This window comes from Quercus suber, unplaced genomic scaffold (assembly GCF_002906115.3).
Source record: "Quercus suber isolate HL8 unplaced genomic scaffold, Cork oak 2.0 scaffold_113, whole genome shotgun sequence".
Taxonomy (NCBI): Eukaryota; Viridiplantae; Streptophyta; class Magnoliopsida; order Fagales; family Fagaceae; genus Quercus; species Quercus suber.
This window is the reverse complement of record NW_027069578.1, coordinates 306,934-321,867: the sequence shown is the minus strand read 5'-3', so window position 1 is coordinate 321,867 and position 14,934 is coordinate 306,934. Positions and strand designations below refer to the sequence as shown.

The window sequence follows — 14,934 nt, the reverse complement described above, 5'->3', positions numbered from 1 at the left end:
AAACCGGATAATTTGGTCTCTAATCATCGTAACAAAGGGCAAAAAGTGTAGAAATGACAACGGGGTGAGTATGGGACAGGTTTCCTATTCCCATTCTCCACCCACACCCCCACCCCAACCCCACTTCCTATTTAGGTCGAGTTTTTTTTCCACCCTTAACTTGCCTAGCCACCTTTTTTTACTTCTTTTTTGGTTTCAGTAGCAGGCCCTGGCTATGTTAGCAACCTAATTAAACATGGTTAGCCGCAGTTTTTGTTTTATTTTTCTCTATTTTGGGTTTGGAAGCTGGCCATGGCTGTAATAACTAGATACTTACGTTAGCTTCACAATTCAGCAAGGAAAATTTAATTCTATATTACAAAAGGTCAGCATCAAATAATTTGTTTATGTGCTTCTAGCTGATTTAGCCATTTTTCCTTAATCTAAGGTCTTTGTTTCTAAAAATAATAATAATAATAATAATAATAAGTACAATTTTTAAATTTAAAAAAGTTATCTAACAAATTAGTGATATTTCATAAGTGTCTTGAAAAATTAGTAAAGTTTAACTAACTACGTACTAACCAAAAGGAATGGAAGGAAAAAAAATGTTTATATTACAAATTTTTTTTTACGACAAAAAAAAATTAAAAGAAAACATGTTTAAAGAAATCATAACATAAAATGGAAATAAACACCAAAAATTAGAATATTTATGCCATGTAGAAAAACTCAATTATATGTTCTTTTTTATTATTTTTTTATTTTCAAAGTGATGCTAGAAATACAAAAAAAAAAATACTATATAAATCTTACAAACTAATATATTACCAATTACAAAAAATAATTAAAACACTCATAATCTTATTAAAGTATCATCAATCACATCAATTTATAAAATAAATGTGTAATATTTTCAAAATTTTCTTATTAACTAGATTATAGGCATAAAAAAATTACAATTTATTGAGATACATTATTTTATTTTTTATAACATTTCCATAAAAGTCTTACCACTACCACTACTATTATAGATTATGCAACTTCTACTAATAATTTTAATATTATTGAGGTTTGAGCTAATGCTAGTTGGGTTCATAACATTTCAAAACCGGATAATTTGGTCTCTAATCATCGTAACAAAGGGCAAAAAGTGTAGAAATGACAACGGGGTGAGTATGGGACAGGTTTCCTATTCCCATTCTCCACCCACACCCCCACCCCAACCCCACTTCCTATTTAGGTCGAGTTTTTTTTCCACCCTGCTCTAACGGGTACCCGCAGATGACATAGACTTTTAAAAAAATGTTATAAGAAATAAAATAATGTATCTCAATAAATTGTAATTTGTTGTCTGTGATACATTATTTTATTTCTTATAACATTTCCTTAAAAGTCTTACCCCTATCACTACTCTACTGATATAGATTATACAACTTTTACTAATAATTTTAATATAACTAAGGTCTGAGTTAATACCATTCAATCTAAAACATTTCAAAACTAATTAATTTGGTTTCTAATTATCCTGACATAGAAGAAAAATTGAGTAGCAATTTAGGACCAAGTTGGTCAGTCTTGAAACGTCTTGAACTTTATAAGTCTAAACATCAAGATGTTGGCTATATTTTATTCTTTTATAATAAAAAAAACATTTATTATTTTATACATGTCTATAAATTTATCAAAAAAAAGAAAAGAAAAGAAAGGGAGGGAGTAAAAGTCTTTGTAGTCTCTAAGAAAAGACAAGAAATGAAGAACCATAGGTACAAATAATCCAAATCCAAAAAGCAAAACCAAAAACAGGTGAAAGGATCCGTAAGCTTATTTACGGTCCAATAATTATTAGGCGATGCGAATCGCCAACATCCACATTCCACGGCACATCCCAATCAGCTGAAAACGCTGACGTAACATCTGTTCTTCCTTATTGGGTCCCACACATTCTTCGGGATTCACAAACACAGCGAAAGAAAGTCATCATGTGGGTCCTCCCCAAATAGCCACCCCTCTAGCCCTATAGCTTTGCCTCACTTTTCAACCGTCTGATTAGAAAAATAGAAAAAGTAACGCTCTCTCTTACTCACTCACTCACTGAGAGAGAGAGAGACTCACAGTGCTCCATGATTTGTCGTGTCTGTAAAAATAAATAGCTCTGCTGGGTCTTTCTTTACTTTCAGCTTTGGAGAAACAAAACTCATATACATGTGTGTATACATAAACATGTAGGAAGGAAAAAAAAAAAAAGATTTGAGTTTTACTATAGAAATAGCATTGGTTTCTGTAGCGCTGATAATTCTTTTCTTTCCTTACAGTCTACGTTGGTTTGAGATATATTCTTTTCGTTGTTGTGTTGTGTTTTTTTGTGACCGTGGTGTCGTTACGTTTCGGATCTTTATTGGGATCGACGAGTTTCGGTGTTTCCTGCATTTTGCTTCTGCATTGTTGAGGTACGTACTCCGATTTGTGAAAGAACCTTTTTTTATTTATTATTATTTGTTTTTGGATCCGTTTGGTTACTGAGAAAGCAGAGGAAAGAGTGAGAAAAAATGGAATCTTGGATTCTTGAAAAGACCAAATTTGTTTTCGAGATTGTGGGTGTGTTTTAGTTTTAGCCTAAGGTTTGGCGTTTTGCTTGGGTTATTTCTTTGTTTTTTGAAGAAGTTGCGGAAATGTAGGACTTTGTTGCTTTTGCTTTTGCTTTTGCTACTTTTTTTTCATTTATTTTCCTCAGCTTTCTCAGCTATCAAACGGAGCTAGAATTTGTTTATTTATTTATCTAATAAGTGCTTAAGTCGATATTTATATGGCATTTTGATGTAATGCTCTGTTTGGATCTGTTTCTTTCTTTCTTTGACTTGAGAGAGAAAGCGAAGCACATGCCATTAATCAAAGATAATATTGAAATGTGTGAACTTTGTAGCATTGCTGCAACGGGAGAATTCATTTTTGCAACAAAGGAAACAATTTTATTTGTCTTGAAAAAAAAAAAAAAAAGAAGAAGAAGAAGAAGAAGAAGCAGAGAGGATTGGATAAGAATCAGAGGCTTTTGTCTTTTCCAAGATGATTTTCATTTTTTTATTTTTTTGACCAACCAAAAGAAAAAACAAAAATTATGAGAGAAGTATTTTTTATGCTTTAAAATGGAACAAACACAGTTTAGTTTAGTCTCATTATTATCGATGGAGTCTTTGACCAAGTGCTATTAGAGAGCTCAAGTAATGCTTGAAATCACTCTAGTACCACCAAGAAAAGAGACTAGGAAATTTGATAGATACCAGTCTTTTCTGATAGGTGTGTTTGTTGTTAAATTATTTTACATGTATTAAGAAACTTACCTAAAACTAATTATATTTAATGTATGGATATTGGGTCCTGATTATACAAGGAAGAAAAGGAAATGTTTGAGGATAAATTCCAGGACATGTTGAAGATTAGGTTAAATAGTTGGAGAGAAAAAGGAAATGTTTGTTAAACTAACTTTAAGTGTCAAGAATTTATGCATTGGTGCACCAATGGGGCCACTCAAAAATGTTAACCAATAATGCTAGCAGTCACATTCAATCTTTGTCTTACTGCCCTCAAGTGGAATATCTCATTTTCCTCATGCCATAATTATTGAGTTTCTAGACAAGATTTTTTTCATTGATCCAAATATTGTTGATTTCAGTTGGTAAAGAATTGCCACGTGATCACATTTCCCCCGCATGATTTTTTAATGTGTTATCTGAAAATTTTAGCAATCATCTAAATATATTGAAGATGAGGTTCTATCTGAGTAGTGATGTTTGTTTTAATTCAGAATTCAGGGTAGTTATTCATCTCAGGTAATCCTATCCTGTACTGCTTCTGTTTTCTTCTGCGGTGGCTTCTGATTCTTGAGAGTTTAATTGATTGTGACGTAGAAATGTTTTCCCCTATAAGAATATCAATTTTTTTCCCCTGTATTGTGATAAGGAAAGGGTCTTTACCTGCATTACTTTCATCTGTGTTGGATTTCTTGTTTTAAAAGCTTAAAATGCTTTGGCATCTTGATTATGCTCTCTCTCTCTCTCTCTCTCTCTCTCTCTCAAGTTTGGTTACAGTCATCTAATATGATTCTTATGCTCAGCATCATAGGAACACTCTCCTATGTGAACTTTTCATAAATGTTGCAGAGTGGTGACCAATATCTTCTTCCACACACTGTGCTGGCAGCTAATATGTGCCATTGAAGCTTGACAATATTTGATATCATGACATCCTATATACATCCAACTAATGAGTTCCTAAGACCTGCTGGAGAAACAGGAGTCAGTTCAGAGCTCAAAAAGAATTCAAAACAGCAGAACAAATCCAAGATTGTGAAGCAGAGGGTCCTACCACCCCAAGCAAGTCAAAATCCAAAGTATGAAGACAAGTTAAAAATGCCTGCTGGTTTACCATACAGTGATTGGCATCGTGAACAAAGACGTTATATGGATGAAAAAATCTCAGTCCAAGCAAAGTCTTCAGGGAATCATAAGAGGCAGTCTGTCAAGGCAAATACTAGTAAAGAAGATGAGCTTGTCAAACACATGTCAAATTTGCCCGGTTATCTCCAGCGTGCACAGAAAGAAGAAAACCTCCAAGAGAAAGCTTTGAATTTTGGGGTCCTAGATTGGGCACAACTAGAAAAATGGAAACATAAGCAAAAGCAAGTCCCAGACGGAAGCAGTAATAATGCATCATGCAGTGGCTGTGATATATCATCAAAAGCAACCAGTGGATCATCTACCTTCTCTAGGACAGTCCAAAGCAAGGCATTTGCTGAGCAACATTCTCTTCCTCATTCTACTCTCAACTCAGCTCATAAGCATGGCCATCCTCAAGGTGCCAAACCGTGTGTCCGGAATGTCATACAATTCCAAGATTTTAAGACTGCTTCCAAAAGTAACAGGGATGGGCAGAAAAAGGTACCCTGGACACAGAAGTCTTCTGGTGGAAAATTTTCAGATATAATACTTGATAAGGGGAAGAGGAGACATTTAGATCATAAGATTACTTCAAAAATGGGAAATTTGACATTGAATTCAGGAACTAATGAGATCTCACTCAATCAGAAGCACAAAGCGAGTGCTGGGATTGATGAAGCTAAGAAGAGCAAAGAGGAGTTGCGAGAATTAAGAATCAGGAGAAAAGATAGAGATCAAAAGGCAATCTCAGAAACTGGAGCTGGGCATTCAAATAGGGGGAGCTATGGGGTCTCACTTGGTTCAAAGGAGAAGCTAAGTACTGGCAATGGTGAAAGTAGGAAGAGGGTAGAGGAGTTGAAACAAACAGATATAGATCTCACCAATCGATGTTCCCCTGGTGAGCATAACAACATTGTTCTCCTTCGACCAAACGAATTACCCCAGAATGAATTTTCAGAAGTATTCCAACTTTCACAACCCAAAAAATTATCCAAGGAGAAGTCATCTGAGGCACAGGGGAGTCATTTTTCAGATAGCTTTTCTCGTGCGGAGTTTCACTGCACAGAACTCTGTTCTGAAATTCCACACTCATGTCCACTGCCTGCTAGAGTTGAGACTAATGCCATGTCAGACATTATGCCACGTAGCCTGATCAATCCTCGGGGCAAGGAGCTTTCATCTGTTGCATATCACACATCCCAATGCTCAGATAAGACATCCACTCTGCTATCTAAAGGTGTCAATGCAGAAAAGTTTGAGTTAGATCTTCTTAAGCTTACAAATTTACATGTTGATACTTCAAAAACATTGGATGAAGAAATCACTGAGCTGTCAGCAGGAAGAGGTAGAAATCCATCACCCAATCGCCGGTTTAGCTTCAGCTTAAGTCGTATGGGAAGAAGTTTCAGTTTCAAGGAGGGCTCATCTGTACCACAGTTGAGCTCCTCATATGTTAGTGTCAAGTCGGGTCCAGTGAGATCTGAAACTTCTGCTTATTCGGATACTTCAAACAGAGAGAAGTCAAATGGTCACAACAGAGTTAAGTCCAGCCCTTTAAGAAGGTTACTAGACCCAATACTGAAATATAAGGTATCCAATTCATTCCATTCTACTGAAACCATTCTTCCATCAAAAGAAAGTTTGGATTCCTTTTGCTCTAGCCCAACAAGTGGCAGTGACGCACTCCAGAATGAGAAGCATGAGGCATCAACTACTCAAGCCTTTTTGCAACTTACAGTCAAGAATGGGCTCCCTTTGTTTAGCTTTGCGGTCAAGAATGACAAAATGATCCTTGCGGCCACAATGAAAAATTTAACATCATCTGGGAAGGATGATTCAGGCCGGTATTATACGTTTTACTTTGTTAATGAAATTAAGAAGAAAAGTGGTGGCTGGATAAGTCAAGGAAGTAAAAGGCCTAGTCATGGATGTGTCTATAATGTCGTCGGTCAGATGAAGGTTTCCAGCTCTTCCGACAACCAGTTCTTGGTGAGAGAATCTGTCTTGTCAGGTGTTGAGCTAAGACAGGCAGATCAAGAACCACTGAAACTCATGTCAAACAAGGAGCTTGCAGCCGTTGTTGTCAAGATCCCTAATGAAAACATAAGCCATGATGGAACGGAGAGTGATAAAGATTTTATGGAGAAGCTCTGCATGAAATGTTTGCCAGAAGATAGGTGCTCTTGCAACTACAAAGAAACTGAAGACTCTGATAGTATTGTAGTCATACTTCCAGGTGGTGCTCATGGCTCACCAAGCAAAGGAGAGCCTTCGCCATTGATGGATCGATGGAAATCTGGAGGATCATGTGACTGTGGAGGTTGGGATGTTGGCTGCAAACTGCGTGTTCTCTCCAACCAGAACCAAAGCACTAAGATTCCCAAGATCTCCAAAGATTGCCCTATCCCAGACCATATTGAACTTTTTCTCCAGGTACTACCATTATCCTTCAGCCTCTGTTTTTGTCCCCACTTGTTTATATTGATATGCCAATTACATCTACATAATGTACTTGCATTCAGGGAGGATCTCAGCAGGCCAGTCCCTTCTTCAGCTTGACAGAATTGAAGGATGGATTATACTCAATTGAATTCAATTCATCAATCTCTCTGTTGCAATCATTTTTCATTTGTGTCGCACTGTTAAGCTGTAAGAGACCGTTCAATCTCTTGGACATGTCTGAAGCAAAAGTTTTCAAGGAACCTATTTTGAATGAAAATGATGGAAGCCAAAGAAGAGCATCTGCAAAATATGCTCCAAATCCACCCTCCTCCCCTGTTGGTAGGGTCTAGTTTCACACATGGAAGCCGTTATTTAGCTGTCAAAAATCGTCAACTACATAGCAACTTAAGAGAGAGACTAGAAGTACTGTACTCTAAAGAAGAGGATGGAACTCTTGAAATTTGCCAAATACTGGAGATAATGCTATACTTTTTTAGGCATCTCAGTCCTGTGTAAATGCTCCTTGTGTTTTTTTTTTTTTTTTTGTTAATACGTTGAGGTGAGAAATTGAACCCTCCAACAAATTGTCATTGTAAGGAAAATCTTTTGCCTACAATATAAAGAATGAAGATATCTGCTTTAAAATTGGGTCTAAATCAAACTGATTATGCATTTAAGCAGAATTTGATTATATATGGATCCTTCCTAAAGGTGGAAAGTCCCTTCTGCAGATTCTAAGTTTTGGGTTCTTTCAAGTTTCAACAAGGGGCTGTGATCCGACTTATCATTTTGGCCAACAAATAAATGGTGTGAAGCTGTGTGGTGAGGGAAGAATAAGAATTTCTTTATTATCTTTCAGACAAACTGAATTTTGAAGAAGTCATTACATGATTAGGGCCCATTTGATGAAGGGAGAGAGAGAGGGGGGGAGTAGAGCCCTCCCCCTTCATCCAAACTGACCCAAACTGACCATAAAGTGCGAGTGGCCTGGCTTTTATGCCAATAACGTGCACATTTTCTGGATAGAAATACACTGGACATGCCTATTACCCAAGCATTAGAGTAAATAGCTAGAATGCATAAATGCTTCTGAAAGAAACCTAATAATATTAGAGCTTCCCATGGGCGGTCTCTTTTAGCAGGTGAATGGCATCTAAACTCAATGAAATCAATGTCTTTCGTTTTCTTTTTCTAAAAATATTGATATCATGTCATGGCCGTGAAAGGAGAGATTTTGTGCTGGAGTACCATTGATTATACAATCTAGCTTACAATTCATTGCGGATAAAATTAGAATGCAATTGATTGTCGAGATCAATGTCAAGTTAGAAATTTAGTGAGACACTTCAGAATCTAAAAGCTTTCAATTAAGTAAGACTAAAATAAACTACATGGAATATAAATTTGGTAAACAAGAAACAAAGATGAAGGGGCTATGAGACTTGATAGTCAAGAGATACCAAAGAGTGAGAGCTTTCAATAACTTGTATCAATAATTGAATCATGAAATAAGAGGAAGGTGCATAAAGTGGAGAAGCACATATGTAGTGCTATGTGATCATAGTATACCTATTAAGTTAAAGGAAAAATTCTATAAGACCATCTATTCTCAATAATACTGAATGTTGGGCTGTTAAGAAACAACATATTCATAAAATGCATTTAGTTCAAATAAGAATGTTAAGTGAAAATATATGGAAAGATAGGATTCTAAATGAGGACATTTGCTCAAAGATATGGGTGGCCTCTATTAATAAAAAGATGAGTAAGAGTTGCTTGAGATATTTTTGTTATGAGAGCAAATAATGCACCATTGATAGAAAGTTTTTTTATTATTTATTTTTTATTATTAATATTTTTTATTCAAGTTGAGGGAGCAAAGAAAGGTAGAAATAAAATAAATAAATAACATTAATAAGAACACTAAAAAATAACATGTCAATGAAAGAGGTAATAGAGAATATAACTTTGGATAAAATAGAATGGCGACAAGGAAAATATACATAGCCGACTCTACCTTGACTCTAACTTATTTGGGACTAAAGCTTTATTGTTGTGTTGTAATTAATTGTCAAGAGTGAAGGGACTAAGCTTCTCAACCCCTAGAAAGGCAAGGTGGGAGAGCGCATAATTGGAAATACAAGCAAAACTGCAAAATGCAATGAAAGAGAATTTATTATTGACCTCATAAATCAATAGGTGAGGCATGGTGAATACAGATAAACCATTGACCATCAATCCTCTCAAATACATTTGTTGCAAACTGTACCCCCCATTTGCTACCTTCGGTTTTAACAAACTCCCTGCACGTAACATACCCCACATCCCCTTTAACATGAACCCTAAGATCTTTCAGCTGAATCTCTAGTGGGAAATCATAGTCTGCCCACACAAACTCCCAGCTTTCCATTACATCATCATAACCAGATATCCCAGAGACACCAGGGTGCACAATACAGACCTCATCCCCCTTAGCCCAAAGAGCTTGCATGGTAGCTAAATCCCCAGTCCTAAATGAGTCGTAAAATCGAGCATTTGCTAGCAATACTGAAGTCTGGCTATCCTCATGGAGATTTTTAAGGCTATCCCTAATTTTTGCTGCTTCAACATAGTTTTCTTCTGAAATGGCAATCTGTAGGTCCCGCTCTAAGGTCTGCTCATCCATTATTATGCTTTCACTACTTAAGGGGTCCTTCGAGTCCTCACTTGTTACTTGACATGGTCTCAATGTGGGGAAAATGGAAACTTGTTGAAAGAGTTCTGCACTAATTACGCAGAATTAGAAGTGCTTAAAACTTAGGCATGATAACAGAAAATTGGAATATAATTAGACAGAAAAACCATGTCCCATAGATGGTCAATGGACATAAAATTGTGATCACACCTGATGGTGTAACAATTAATTATAAGTATAAGCTGAAAGGGGCACTGAAGAAAAAAAATAGTGGCAAAGCCTAGGACTCACTGGATCTTCCAGTTTGCAAGCTGAAGTGACAATGATCAGGCGAAAAATGGATTTTACGTCCTCTTCCAAAGCCTTTAGCTGGAACAAAATCATATTGCTTCAAGGAAGGTGTTGAAAGACGGTGTAGTGGTGCAAAACTATTGACAAATGAACATGGCAAGCTACAAACTGCCCTGATATTAGAAACATTTCCCTATAAAAGTAAAGATGAAGATAGATAAATATAACTTAAATAAACTCATAAAAGACCTATGAACAGCATAAACTCAGAGACAGAAGCTTTGGACTCAAATTGTCTTACAAATCTTTCTTCAAATAAATAAAATGTGACTCATTTCATTAATAATTAGTTTATATTTTTTTTCCCTTGATAAATTCCAGTGGTTACAATGGGGGAGGGGGAATTTGAACCCTACACTTCTCGGTTGGAAACATAGGTGCCAATTATCTAATTCCAATATCAAATAAAGCTAAGCATTGATTTGCAGTATAATAAGTACAACGAAAAGTAAATTTTTCTCAATAACCATTCAACTTTCACCACTACTATTCATCACTTTCAACCTCAACTAAGTTAGTACTTGACAAGTCATCAAAAATGACTTTGTTTTTAAAATAATTCTACAAGTTTAAGCATTTTCTACCTCGTCTCCTTTCTTTTCTTTTTTTTCTTCTTCTAATTTGTCTGTCTCATATTTTCTAAAACCCAGATAACAAATTAAGATTCCCAAAAGCTACTGCAACAAAAATTGAAAAATTAAAAAGTGGGTTTTTCATAGACCGAAGCTCTAAACCCAAAAATTCTAAGATATGCTACAGTTTTACCTTAAACCTAAACCTTTTTGTACTTGGGTTTAATACCCAGATAAGCATACCTTCAGAAAGACACTAAATTTAGCTTCTTATAGTTTCTAACTTCAACATATATCCTAAAATAAGCTCAACGAGAACAGGGTTTAAAACCCAGATGAGTATAGCTTCAGAAAAACACTAAATTTAGCTTCTTATAGTTTCAAACTTCAATTTATTACTATCAGGACCTAAAAATGTACTATTCAAAAGCAAAGTAAAGGATTAATGGGGGAGAAGCAGAACTCACATTGTAGCAGAAGCTAGATCCATGAAGCGTCATCGTTAATTACAGTGAGGGGGCCAAGAATTAGGGCTAGGGTTTTGACCTGTCAATGACTTTGATGCTGCTCCGAACTCTAATGAAATGGAATAGGATCACATTTTCACATTATTGAGTTCAAACTTCAAAAGGGATTTTTTTTTTTTTTTAAAGAGATTGAATTTAAGAATTAAGATCAAGTAGCCAATAAAGAAATGAGAAATGGCTGGGCTCAATAGTTTAATGAAACTAAAATGGGCTATGTTAGATTAATGGATCTAATGGGCTTGTACAACCAAACATTAGGTTGGGTATGATTCAATTATTTTGGACTCTTTAATTTGGGCTGTGAAGAAACTTTAGCCCAATTCTATTGGAGTATTTTTACAAAAATCATAATTCTGATTAAATGGTCATTCAAGTGAAATGATGAAATCTTTCTCAAAAAAAAAAAAAAAAGTGAAATGATGAAATCGGTTTTATATACTTAAAATTCAATCAATATAATAATATCTCATTGATGGTTCAGATACATATCATGAGTTGGCAAATTCATGCTAATTGAATAGAAAATAATTCCATACGTTGGAGTCTTATAGCTATCAATTGTTTCCTTTTTTATTTAACGGTTATTGACAAAACGTTTTTTTGAAGCCTTAACGTTAGTAGAATAATGCTTAATATACAAACTATTTTACAAAAAATTTTACAAATTGATAATATGTTGACTGATTATTAGTAAATAAAAAAGTGATATTAATGATGGGTCTAAATGAAAACCAATAAGAAGTTAGTCACATCAACATTTTGTAAAAATATTGTAAAATAGTTTGTGACTGTAGCATTATCCTATGATAGTAAGATTGATAACCTTTTAAGCTACTTTATGTGGAGTTAGTAGTTTTTTTTTTTTTTTCTTTGTTAGAAACAAGATTAAAATTCTTATTAAGAAATAGGCAAGTCTGCTTGATAAACAGCAAAGGCGAGCAATGGGACATTTTCCATCCACAAAAAATTTTTTTTTTTTTTTTTTTTTTTTTTTTTTTTTTTTTTTTTTTCAACGACATGAAATGCATATTTAGCTAGGTTGTGAGCTATAGAATTACTCTCACTACCAACATGTGAAAGACTAATACATTGAAAATTTTTTGCATAAGTTTTAACATCATATATCAGAAGGCCAAAATTAGTCAATGAAGGCGAATCATCCATCAAAGAGTTCATAACTATCTCTAAGTCTCCCTCTGGAATAATCGAATCAAATCCCAAATCTATGGAAAATTCTAAAGCCTTAGCAGCTGCCAAAGTTTCAAGTTCCACAATTGATAATGGAAGAGAGATATTTTGGGACATTGAAGCCAAACCCAAACCTTGACAATCTCGAATAATAACACCAATCCCAGCTTTGTCATCATCTGTAAACACTGCCCTATCAAAGTTTATTTTTAAAAACTCTCTTTGAGGTGTTGTACGCCTTGCTCTTTAAGGCTGTCCAGACTCGACCGGAGCCCGACAACCCGGCAAAACCGCCCGACGCCGACCCAATTTTGGCCCAAACCAAAGGTCCAATCGGTCAGAGACGGGTTTACGTTCTCAAGAACCAACTCTGATGGGTCGAGTAACGAGTTTGCTTCTCCAAAACCCAAGCAACCTGAACCCGACTGGAGCTATTGAAAAATCCGGCCAAATCCTGCAAAAAAAGCTAGATTTGGTAAGATCTCGACCAGATCTGGCTAGATCTGGTGGAATTTAGCTAAATTTGACCAAATCCCAACAATTTTTAGTGAAAAAATGCAGATTTTAGTGAAAAAAAAAATGCAAATTCTGACGACTTTTATAGAATCCTTAAATTTTTTTTTTTTTTTTTTTTTTTAGATTTCGACGACTTTTTTTATTCCGGCGATCGACCGAACCAACCAACGCTCACCCCTCACCCAAAACCGACTTAATTGATTTTTTTGGCAGTTGGTTTTGGGTTCCCCCACCCGACACTGGCAGGTCGATTCCAGGTTGGGTCCAAAACCAACCCAGCTCGACCCATGGACAGGCTTATTGCTCTCGATGTAGTTGTTGGTGTCTGATTCTGTGGCTGTGTTGCCCAAAACTCCACGAGGGAAGCAATTGCACACTGTGAGACTTGATCCAGTGGGAAGCCTAGAGAAAATATGACTTTGTTCCGCCAAAACCAGATGGTCCACGTGAGCGTTGTAAATAATTCTTTGTTGCACTCAGATTTCAAAACAAAAGACAGCAACTGTGGGAAATCTGAGCAATTGTGAAGTTAGTTAGTTAAACAAAAATAGGAAAAAAGTTATTTCTAATACTAATTCCCATTACTCATGAATTTTAAGTGGGATTCTTTAGTCTATATATGCAAACAACATGTTCGGCCATATGCATGAGAAAATCAATTTTCTAATGGGCACCATTTTCATTTAAAAAGAAAACTCCCTAAAGATTTGCTAAGTCAAAATTCTAGTTTCATGAAAATAATGTATTCTTGTACATACTATATTTCTAAGCAAAAGAAAAGTACTATTGAGAGCTTCCGAGGGCGGCATGCATAATGTTGTAAGTCTGCTACACCAAAAATCCCAAAGACGCCGTCGTGTATTGTCTCAAGATGGTGACATTGTCCATGCCTTAACTCAATAAACAACCACCACCACCAACAACACAATAAAATAATATATCTTTTAATAATTTTTTTTAGCATCTAAACTATAGTGCACACACAAAGATAGCTGTGCATTGTAGCTCAACAACCAAAATATTTGGCTTTCCCTCCATTGATGTAGGAGCATTTTGTTATATTTGGTTGGTAAATTTAGTGTTTTAGCAATTTTCACCAATACTAATGCTTATTGCCAAAGCGTTTTTTTGAAGCCTTTACGTTAGTAAAAGAGAACTAGCATTAGGGGGAGGGGGGGTGTAAAAACCTCCCGATTTCTATTTTACCATCTAGACTCTTAAAATCATGCAACATTTAGGGGTGGGTATATAAAAATTTATACCAATTTGCTATAGTTAGAGCATTCACAATGAGGTTGCTAAAATGACTAAATAGTCATTTTAGCAACCCAAACACTAAAACACACTCTACAACAACGTTGTCATTTTAACTCATTGCTATAATATTTTGCTTCATTGCTACAGTGGGCTGCTAGAGATAGCAACCCACCGTAGTAAGTTGCTACAATTTTTTATTAATTTCTTTCTCTCTTTCACTCTCTCTCTCTCTCTCTCGTGTCTCTTTTCTCTCTTACTTCTCCTCTGTCAGGTCTTGTTGAGAAATTTAGACCCTGGTTGATAGAATTAATACATTTTAAACCCAAGTTGTTAATTAGATTTATTATGAATAAAACTTGTTAAAACACACAAATATCAATATCATGTCAAAATCATGCACAATAGAAAATTAAATAAGATAAGATATGATGACTCAGGAAAACCAATGAAACAAACTAGTTTCACAGTAAAAAACCTGAGAGGAAACCTTCTCGAAAAGCAATCCAATATAGTAAAAAGAAGTTCCAGATCTAGTACAAAACCTTTGTCCCTAGACTCTGCAATCCCCGTAGATGAACTTATAGTAGAAACATTTTACTGCTTCAAAACCTTTGAACTCTTCAATATATGAACGCTACCATTTTTGATGCACAGATTCCAGTACGTGACTAACTAATGATGCACGGCTCCTAGTATGTGACTAACACACCAACTTAAAGAAGATGTTGGCTGCAAAGTTCTTTATTTCGTCAACAATGAAGATCAAGAAGCACTTGGTTACAAAACTCTAAGGCGCAAAAATGCAGTAACTTCTTTTAGAGAGAATAAGGCATCAGTCACATTTTGCATATGTTCTCCTTGTATTCGCTTATGTGACAGCCTCTAAAATAAGTCTTATATATGTCTAAGGTTGTGAGAAAAGAAACCTTACACAAATACATAAGTATGAGCCGAAAATCAGATTTGGAAATTTGAATTTCGTAATTCTCGATCAA

At 35.4% G+C, this 14,934-nt stretch overlaps 2 protein-coding genes across 6 annotated transcripts; one reads left to right on the top strand and one right to left on the bottom strand.

Annotated features, from left to right (window-relative positions):
- The first annotated feature begins 2,091 nt into the window (after window positions 1-2,091).
- LOC112024668 (uncharacterized) lies at window positions 2,092-7,499 on the top strand. Of its 5 annotated transcripts, none has more exons than XM_024057279.2 (3): window positions 2,092-2,429; window positions 4,137-6,845; window positions 6,935-7,499. In XM_024057279.2, the coding sequence occupies exons 2-3, from the start codon at window positions 4,215-4,217 to the stop codon at window positions 7,202-7,204; spliced, it is 2,901 nt and encodes a 966-aa protein (XP_023913047.2). In that variant the 5' UTR covers window positions 2,092-2,429; window positions 4,137-4,214; the 3' UTR covers window positions 7,205-7,499. The 5 variants fall into 5 exon arrangements, with proteins under 5 accessions (XP_023913047.2, XP_065631581.1, XP_023913045.2 ...); XM_065775509.1 differs by having other exon boundaries at window positions 4,099-6,845; XM_024057277.2 differs by having other exon boundaries at window positions 4,091-6,845.
- A 1,512-nt stretch (window positions 7,500-9,011) lies between these two features.
- LOC112024654 (uncharacterized) lies at window positions 9,012-11,102 on the bottom strand. The gene is made up of 3 exons (XM_024057263.2): window positions 10,919-11,102; window positions 9,820-10,012; window positions 9,012-9,614 (listed from the first exon to the last, which is right to left on the bottom strand). Exons 1-3 carry the CDS (start codon window positions 10,949-10,951, stop codon window positions 9,040-9,042), a joined length of 801 nt encoding a protein of 266 aa, XP_023913031.2. The 5' UTR covers window positions 10,952-11,102; the 3' UTR covers window positions 9,012-9,039.
- Between the last annotated feature and the right edge of the window lie 3,832 nt (window positions 11,103-14,934).